At 34.5% G+C, this 9,275-nt stretch overlaps 1 protein-coding gene across 2 annotated transcripts; it reads left to right on the top strand.

Moving 5' to 3' along the window:
- Positions 1-1,636: 1,636 nt before the first annotated feature.
- LOC130648931 (40S ribosomal protein SA-like) lies at positions 1,637-8,766 on the top strand. Of its 2 annotated transcripts, none has more exons than XM_057455062.1 (5): positions 1,637-1,728; positions 1,851-2,140; positions 3,326-3,616; positions 6,854-7,075; positions 8,550-8,766. In XM_057455062.1, exons 2-5 carry the CDS (start codon positions 1,889-1,891, stop codon positions 8,712-8,714), a joined length of 930 nt encoding a protein of 309 aa, XP_057311045.1. In that variant the 5' UTR covers positions 1,637-1,728; positions 1,851-1,888; the 3' UTR covers positions 8,715-8,766. The 2 variants fall into 2 exon arrangements, with proteins under 2 accessions (XP_057311045.1, XP_057311046.1); XM_057455063.1 differs by having other exon boundaries at positions 1,650-1,728; positions 1,874-2,140.
- The last annotated feature ends 509 nt before the right edge of the window (positions 8,767-9,275 follow it).

The following is a 9,275-nucleotide window of genomic DNA, read 5'->3' as shown; positions in this document are numbered from 1 at the left end:
TATTTTTCTTGAGTTTTGTTCTGGAGCCATGTTTCTGTTACGCAGACGATATCGAAATTGTAGTCTTCAATCATTTGTTTGAATTCGGTGAGAGATGAAAGAAGACTTTGTGTGTTGATGGTCGCTATTGATGTGTGATTTCGATTATCACGAAGAGCTTTGATGTGTTCGCTTGAAACTTTCCAGTCTGCAGTAGGTTCTACTTCAACAGGTGGATTCTGATCAGTGGATATATTTTGGAAGGGTAGTTCTGAATGCGTGCATTTTGAACAGATCCAGGGTGTTTCCTCTCTGGATGGTAGCGGTTTGCGGTTGGCTGTTGTACATGAAGCGTGACAGATGTTCATGCAGGAAGTACACCGGAGTCTCTTTTGATTGCAACGAACAGTTTTGAAGCAGTATTGACAGGGTGAAGGGCCTGGGTTTGGTTCAATATCGGCAGAGAGGTAGAGGAGTAGATGAAGTAAGTGTTTATTGTTTAACTTTCTCGTTTGCAGTTTCATACCTTGAGCCCATAATGAAGTTACGGTAAATGTTTCTCGGATGCTCCCGTAAGTGGTTTCGTGAGATTCGATACCATTTGAAGTGATAAACTGACACTTACGGATTAGAAGTTGCGAGAGAAAGATTGTAGAGAGTAGCGTCAATCTCAAGGATGGTCTGTTTTCTGACGTTTTTCTCATTTTTCTCTGGAACCGTTGGACGAATTGATGCCAGAATTTCACAATATATGCACCTCACCTTCGAGCAACTTTTTGAGTACTTTTTGTGTGCAAAGCAGCGATTTATTCAAGTATGTGAAGCGAAAACTAAGCTTTTTTACTTTAACGTCAGTTTGTTTACGTCCGTTAGGTGAAGCCGATTAGATTAGATATTGACAACACGCGTTTGTATACGTAAGTACGGAAAAACATTACTTTTTCGGCAAACAGTGTTTTATTCGACGGAGTTTCGGTTTTAAACCTTGCTGGGCGAGACTGTGTATATTAGAACAATTTTAAAATATCCTGACTGGAGATAATAACTTCATCTCGCACAGTAGTCAATGAATTGGCAAGAATATGCAGTTTGGCTTTGTTATAAACGTTTTTTTTTTATAAGAGGTAGAATAAACAGAACAACTGCGGTCAGCTTTAAGATATTCTTTTGGCATTTTAGAGGATTATTTATTTTTAGTTCATAGTCTATAGAAAAAAAAACTATGTTTAGTTGCATGTAGCAGTGGCAGAAGTGAAAAAATCCCAGCACTTTGACATTACATGGGTAAAAAGAATACACAAGAAAATACACACATGAAAAGGATTCACCAAGGTTGGGATATATGCTTAAGAATACACGTTTTTTGATGTGATGATGGAACACGTACGAGTTTTATCCTTATATCAAACAGGGGGCTACAGGGCCTGCTATCAAGGTTGGGGGCCAAATATATTTTATAGATGGCCATACAATATTATTTATTCACGTCTCCAAAGCTCTTGTAGATAAAACCTCGAGAAGATCTCTAGGGTCAAGAATGCGAATGTTTTTTTAAAAATGACTCTTGATAATAATGTCATCAATGGCGCGTCATAGGATTTCTACAAGGGGCCAATTAATGCTGACCTCAGCTCAAAATACGCTGCATTGTTGAACGTTTAATTCCCACAAACCATCGCGCTTGTATAAATTGCACGTGCGAAAACTGTTCGGTCTTTTAAACCTCAATTGGCGTTTATTTCGCACATAGTAAGTCATCACCTTTCTACCCCTTCCTAAATAGAAAACACTAATTATCTAACAAATTTTAAAGGTCTGAAAACTCTGACAAAGCCTTCTGCTAACAAAAAGGCATTCCTTGCTTATTCTAGGTTGTTCGCCGTTACGTTTTCAGGAACAACATAGCAAAATGTCTGAGGGTATCGAAGCTCTTCAATTGAAAGAGGAAGATGTGACCAAATTTCTTGCCAGTGGTGCACACCTAGGAGCTCAAAATGTTGATAGACATATGGAAAGTTATGTCTATAAACGAAAGTCTGATGGGATTCACATTATCAACCTTAGACAGACATGGGAAAAACTTGTCCTGGCCGCAAGGGTTATTGCCGGAATTGAAAACCCTGCAGATGTCTGCGTGATCTCTTCCCGTCCCTATGGAACAGTAAGTTGTACTCATTTTCTGTAGGCTTTTTCAGTAAAGGGCCATTTTAATGGATTTAGACAACTATTTATGGAATAAAATGCACTATACAAAGTTTAGCCTTTATATAACTTACAGTTTTTTATTTTCTTATTTACTCTTCTTATTCTACTAAATCGAATTGAATCATAAATATGTTCTGCCCATAATCAGGACAGGCTGGCCTATGTATGACAGTTAAAAAATATTATTTGGCACGAATAAAACAACCAGGCTTTTGTGCAAAACTTTTACGTTATTCCTCACTTATAGAACAAACATAATCAGGGCTGACCGGCTTTTATATCATTTGTGACAAGCAAATAGCCCTGGTGGCAAAGTTGCTGTTGTTCTGAAATGAAACTAAATTTTGGTGTTCGTAATTTACACTGAGACTTTTTTTTTTCGCCATGTCTAGTTTTCAATGGTGTTCTACCATGCAGAGTAAAGTCGCGTCCAAACAGGATGTTTAGTCTAGTCTCTTAAATTTTGAAGAAAATGTTTGAAAATACTTTCATTTAAATTTTGAATCGTCGGAGCTATACTAGTTTTAGTTAAGCCATGGAAGGTCATTGCCAAAAAAATCAGCGTTCATAATCTGGTCACCACAACATCAGGGCAAAAAAAAGAAATGGCCTATGCATGCATAATCTGGCCGTCCTGTTTATAAACAGGCCGTTTTTGCAATCTGGGCAGAACAGATTAACTTGTGTAGAAACATCTTGAGACCAGGCATCTAATTAAAATAAGGAATGTGTTTTCAGAGTGTTAAATTGTTGTATTCCATCAAATTGGCTAAGTTAAAAACAAAGAAACAACATCAGAAACATGCTTTTGAACCTGAAACAGAAAAGAGCACAACTATTAGAGATTTTCTATTTTTTTACAGCTTTGGCCAAACCAGCTTGTCTCCGTCCCTTTTAACGGCCCCTAAAGTAAAGTATATTTCATAATTCTCTCTGTCAGGGTCTTAATAAGGTGTGGGTGGGTGGTGAAAAAATCTGAAAATAATAGGCATACCCCTCCCATGTATTAAGCACCCCAGAGTATTTGTCCAATGTTCTAGATGCAAATAAAAAAATTACGTCATGCCTAACTCTTAAATTTTATAAGAGTAGAAATAAAAAGTGGCAACTTCTTAACAGTGTATATATGTCCATTTTTTAGAGAGCTGTACTTAAATTTGCACAAGCAACTGGTGCAACACCTATTGCTGGTAGATTTACCCCTGGTACTTTCACCAATCAAATTCAAAAAGCTTTCCGTGAACCACGTCTTCTTGTGTGCACAGATCCTCAAACTGACCATCAAGCAATCACTGAGTCTTCATATGTCAACATTCCAGTTATTGCTTTGTGCAACACTGATTCCCCATCAAAACATGTCGATGTTGCTATTCCTTGCAACAATAAAGGTATTCAATCCATTGGAACAATGTGGTGGATGTTGGCACGCGAGGTAATTTTTCTGTATTTTTATAATACAGGTCTACCACACAGACCAATTTCATTTTAATAAGACAATATTTTGGCTAAAATGGCAAATGCAATATTATTAGTAACTTCCCCTGTGGATTTTTCACAGGCTGAGTTATCAAACAAAATATAATACATTACATAAAGGTAAAGCCATTTATCTTGTCTGCATTTTGTTGGGATTTACATCTTGCAAGAATTTTAATGACATCAATGATGATGAAGTTATCCCTGTCAGATAACCTGCTGTTGAAAAAGCACGTCAGACTGAGATGTTCTTTAAAAAAAGTAATAGGCAGGGTTGTCACCAACGTTGGGAAAGTTGGTAATGTTTTTTTAGGAGTAAAAAGCTACCAGTAACTATTTGGCTTTCTAATTTTATATTTTATATATTATATTTTTCTTTTCTGACTTTTAATAAAATAAATCACTAGCAGACGGGATTCAAAACATATAGCATGTCTTGGTCAGTCATGGAAATGTATAAGGGAAGATGAGAGTTTTTTTTTTTTGAATAATGAGGCCACTGACAGGTCAATTCTCTAAATTCAAGTGATCTGTAGAACTAGTAATGTTCTAAAAATTACATAGCAAATTATTTCAGCAAAAATTATGAGAGTGACCACAGGTTAACTATCAACTAGTGTATACTACATTCCTGAAGGTAAACTTTTAATTAGTGTAAATTTTATTGGAATTAACATTTTACAAGAATTTTAATAAGGACATTAGTGATGATGAAGTTATCCCTGTCAGATAACCTGTTGTTGAAAAAGCATGTCAGACTGAGATGTTCTTTAAGGAAAGTAGTTGGCTGGGTTGTCAACAACTTAAGAAAAGTTGGTTTTTTAAAGTTAGTTGTTTTTTTAAAAACTTGATCAGGGGAAATCAGGAAAATGAATGATTTAATGGAAAATCTGATTTTTTTTCTATTTTTTACTTTCTACTTTAATATTTTATATAATTTTTTCCAGTTACTAAATACTAACTTTAATGAAAAATAAAACACTAGCAGATAAAACTCAAAATGTAGCTGGTCTAAGTATTTATACAGATCTACATTTTGGGTTTTAATTCTAAAGTTTCCTTACGGAAAAATATATGGGAAGCAGGGAATTCCGTGAGACGCGTGCGATCGCACGAGCTTGCGCCCACACACGCGCAACAGCTATTTAGTTAATGTCCCCGCTTCAGGCTATGCTTTAAGCATTTAACTATTAAAAACTGTATTCCAAAAATCAATCGTTTTACATCGACAGCTTCAACTCTATCATTAAAAACAGTTTATAACCACTTGTGGTTAAATTAAATTTTTTTAAAAAAGTTAATTAAATGCCTTTTCCCCGTGTTTAAATTAAATGTGTTTTTTTCTGCCTGTGTGAAATTAAATGTGTGTTAAACATTTTATTTTAAAATTAAATTTAATTTAAAATAAAACCTCAATAAAGAAAAAACGACCCCATTTTTACCATTGTTATAGATAATAGATAACCTGCAGAGAAAATATAACCCTTAAAACAAGGTTGGGGATAAATAGCACTACAAACAAAATGGCAGACCATTGCAATAAGTGCAACGTGTAGCACGTGTAAGCGTCTCTTCGTCCACTGTTTAATTATATGGTATTTACCTATTATAAATGACTTCCTACAACGAACCAAGGTGTTTTGTTAATATACTTAGCACTTTTACACCACTTAAAGAACACTCATGGGACTGATAAGAGTGAAAAAAAAACAGGGAAAAAATCGGAAAAACGCACACGCAAATTTTCTAAAATAGATTTACGCGTGCAATGTGTAGCATGCGTGTTGTTTTCTTCGTTGAATTCCCTGGGAAGTAATGTGGCCACCTTGGCATGTCTAATTCCCTGAATAGTTGTGATCTGAAGGACTAGAAATTTTCTTAATATTACATCAAATTTTTTCATCAAAAATTACAAAGGCGACCACAGGTTATGCAAAACTATTGGATAATACAGGAAAGTAAAGTTATTAGTTGGTATAAACTTTATTGTAATTTACATTGTGCAAGAATTTTAATAAGGACATCAATGATGATGAAGTTATCCCTGTCAGATAACCTGTTGTTGAAAAAGCACGTCAGACTGAGATGTTCTTTAAAAAAAGTAATAGGCAGGATTCTCACTAACGTTGTGGAAGTTGGTAGCTTTTTTTAATTTAAGAAGGAAAATCAAGAAAATAAAGAATTAAATCAAAAAAAAGGAGTTTTCTATATTTTAATTTGAGGTTTTATATATTATATATATTTTTTCTGCCTTTTAATAAAAAAGTAAAACACTAGCAAGTAAAATTCAAAACATAGCTTGTCTGGGTATTTATAGTGAATTTGCATTGTAGGTTTGTGAGTTTTAATTGTGAAAAAGTCCGAGTTCAGTCATTGAAATATATTAGAGAAGATCAAGGGATCTTTCCTATATAATGTGTCCACCCTCTTTGAATTCCAGTGACCTGGAGAACTAGTAGCAATGTCCTAAAATTACATATTAAATTCTTTCATCAAAAATTACAAGAGTGACCACAGGTAAACCAACCACAATTCCTGGAAGTTAAACTTATTGATTAGTGTAAATTTTATTGGGATTTACATCTTACAAGAATTTTAATAAGGACGTCAGTGATGATGAAGTTATCCCTGTCAGATAACCTGTTGTTGAAAAAGCACGTCAGACTGAGATGTCCTATTAGTAACTATTTGGGTGACTACTTATCATTAAGTTTTATTTATGCTTAGGGGGAGAGGGGTGTGTACAATGGTTTACATCATCAACCCATTTTTTATATATGTAAATCTAAAAACATCGTTTACTTGAATTCCGGAATTTTTAAACCAGAAACACATTTTTTTATATAAAAAAGCATTGGAATAAACACAAACACAAATTTAGCAAAAATTAATTCTCACAAAAATATATTCCATTTAAGGCATATAAGGAAGATATCTCATTACCACCTAGTTTGCCCACCCCAATTTTTGTTGTGGTTCATAGGTACGTGGAACACCAAATGTTCTGCCTTATATTTAAAGCAGGTCCAATTTTTTTTGGTAAAATCCATGGAATTTATGTTTCTCAACTACATGCTCAAAAAAGCATGTCAGAATTCTTTTCGTGAAAATTTAATTTTACAGGTGGAAGCCGAAACCTCCTATGCTATCAATAATTAAGATTTAAATCTGTTATTGTATAACTTGGGTTTAGGTTTTGTACTTGAGAGGAATCATCAGTCGCAAAACTCCATGGGATGTTATGCCCGATTTGTATTTCTTCCGAGACCAAGAAGACATTGAAAAAGAGGAACAAGCTGCTGCACTTGCTGCTGCCAAACCTGAAGAAACTTACACTCAGGATTGGGCTTCTGCACCTGTTGACACTGGAGATTGGGCTGAAGCTCCAGCAGCTGCTACAACAACATCAACTGATGTAAGTAAAGTGAAGTTTGTTTTTATGGACTTTAAATAATCTTGTTTTTTTTGAACAAACTGTTAAACATGTGCAGAGGCTGCTGATGAAGTCAAGTCTATCTTTTGTACTCGACTTCCAGAGGTTAAATTAAGTGATACAAGAGTCCATTCTATATCATGGACACCAATTAATTCTTACTATTTAAAAAGCAAGTTTAAGAACTCTTGAAGAATTTGCCTGATTTTTACAGTCAATTGGTTGTAATCAAAATTGAAAAAATTAGGAAATGTGAGGAATTTTAGTCAAAAATGAGAATATTGTGTGAGTGATATCGATTAAGTAATCACTCTGTAACTACATGATGTAGAATTTAATCAGTTGGATTTATATATCTTTTTCTTGTAAATTTATAGATGCAGGTTGCTACAGTTTTTTTTGACAAGCTGTATCAATTCTCTCACTAAACAAAAAGATTTGTTTTTAATTAGTTTAAGAATTGTACCAACTGATGATTATTTCTGTTAACTGAACTTACTGTTGAGAATGTTCAGAGGCTGCTTATGAAGTTGGTAAATTGTATTTTGACAAGTAATGTCAATTTCATTTGGAAAAATAAATTTTAAGCGTGAGAAAATTATAGATTTCTAAATCCTAAAATCTACTAAGATAACTACCGTATTAACAAATAAAAAACTGTATCACAACTAAGTATCTAATGTCTTTCAAGCAACATTTTACATAATTGGCTGTATGCAGTGAAGATAAGTAGGTTTTTAGATAACCAAGAAAATTGAACATGCTAGAGTAGTAACAGCATTTTACAACCTTTGTTTAAACTTATTTGAAATTAAGAAATAACTGTCATGGCCATCATGGCCAACTGACATTTGTCCCAAAAATTTATGTTGATCAATTCACCTTTATAATGTCTATGTATTGATGAAGCTTGATTGCACATACCTTCAGAGGTCTCAACTGATGACAGAAAATATCAAAATTTGCTATTACTGCAATATGACATCATAATTTATGCAACATATGAGAACGAAAAAAGCACGAACTTCTATTCAGCAGCCGTGCCAAAGTGCAGTTCGCCTCGCCTTTAATATTGAATGGACAAAGGGATAAGTCTCTCGACTGTTACCAACTCATGATTATTTCTGTTTACTGAACTAACTGTTGAGAATGTTCAGAGGCTGCTTATGAAGTTGGTACTTATAGTATATTCTCTCAAAAAGTAAGGTTGGTCGTGAACTGGAACATTTTCAATTAAAAACGGTATAAGAGAATATCGCTTCTATCACACCAAATTCATAGCCGAAAGCAGAGAAAACTTTTTGTGGAACCACGAAATTTTGCCCTAAAATATCTGAGCCACACCACTTCCTTAAACCACTTCTTTTTCTAGAAGTAAATAAATTCTTTGTGTTGCAAAAATTTAAGAATGTAAATTATATGCATAGATGCCAGTATTTTTATGTTCATTTTTTAGTGGGCTTCTGATCCTGTCCAATCAAAGGACTGGTCTGCTGACCCAGTAGCAACATCAAAGGTTGATGATTGGGGAGCACCAAAAGCTGCTGGGTGGCAAGCAGATGAACCAGGCTCGACTGCTGACTGGGGTGCATCCAATACGGAAGGAGATTGGGGAGCATAAACTCACTATGTAATAGCTTCAATACCATAAAAAGAAATGTTAAACATTTTCATTTTGCCTATTTGTGTTGTGTTTCTCCTTAACCCCAGTTTAAACAAAATTTCTCGAATCGTGCAACGCCTCAGAGTCGTAGACATTCTTATTTGGCAAACCGGAAACTTAAAACATCAAAATTCGTGTTAGTAAAATAAAATGGAATTTTGTGCAAATTTTCATTGTGTTTAGTAATTGTTAAAGAATTTATTTTTTAAGGCATTTTCCGGTTTTTATATAGTTCGCATGAAAAAGTGGCTAAAAATCTTTCGGGTAAAAATTGAAGAAATCACGTGTCCAAGATTTTTTTCTTCATAGTAATAGCCGTCGTCTGTCTGTCTCTTCGCGGACCCCCCCCCCGCTGAGTTATAAAATGATGTTACGGAAACACGAATATTAAATACGATATATTTTTATCCATTTTGGTGGGACGGGTAAATATAAAGGACGGGCTAACCCGTGGATTTTTCCACGGGCTAACGACTAGTTACAGAATAATTAGCTATCAAAATAGCTGAATTATTTGTG

Source organism: Hydractinia symbiolongicarpus, chromosome 7 (genome assembly GCF_029227915.1).
Source record: "Hydractinia symbiolongicarpus strain clone_291-10 chromosome 7, HSymV2.1, whole genome shotgun sequence".
Classification (NCBI taxonomy): Eukaryota; Metazoa; Cnidaria; class Hydrozoa; order Anthoathecata; family Hydractiniidae; genus Hydractinia; species Hydractinia symbiolongicarpus.
The sequence above is the reverse complement of the archived record's forward strand: the minus strand, read 5'-3'. Positions and strand labels throughout refer to the sequence as shown.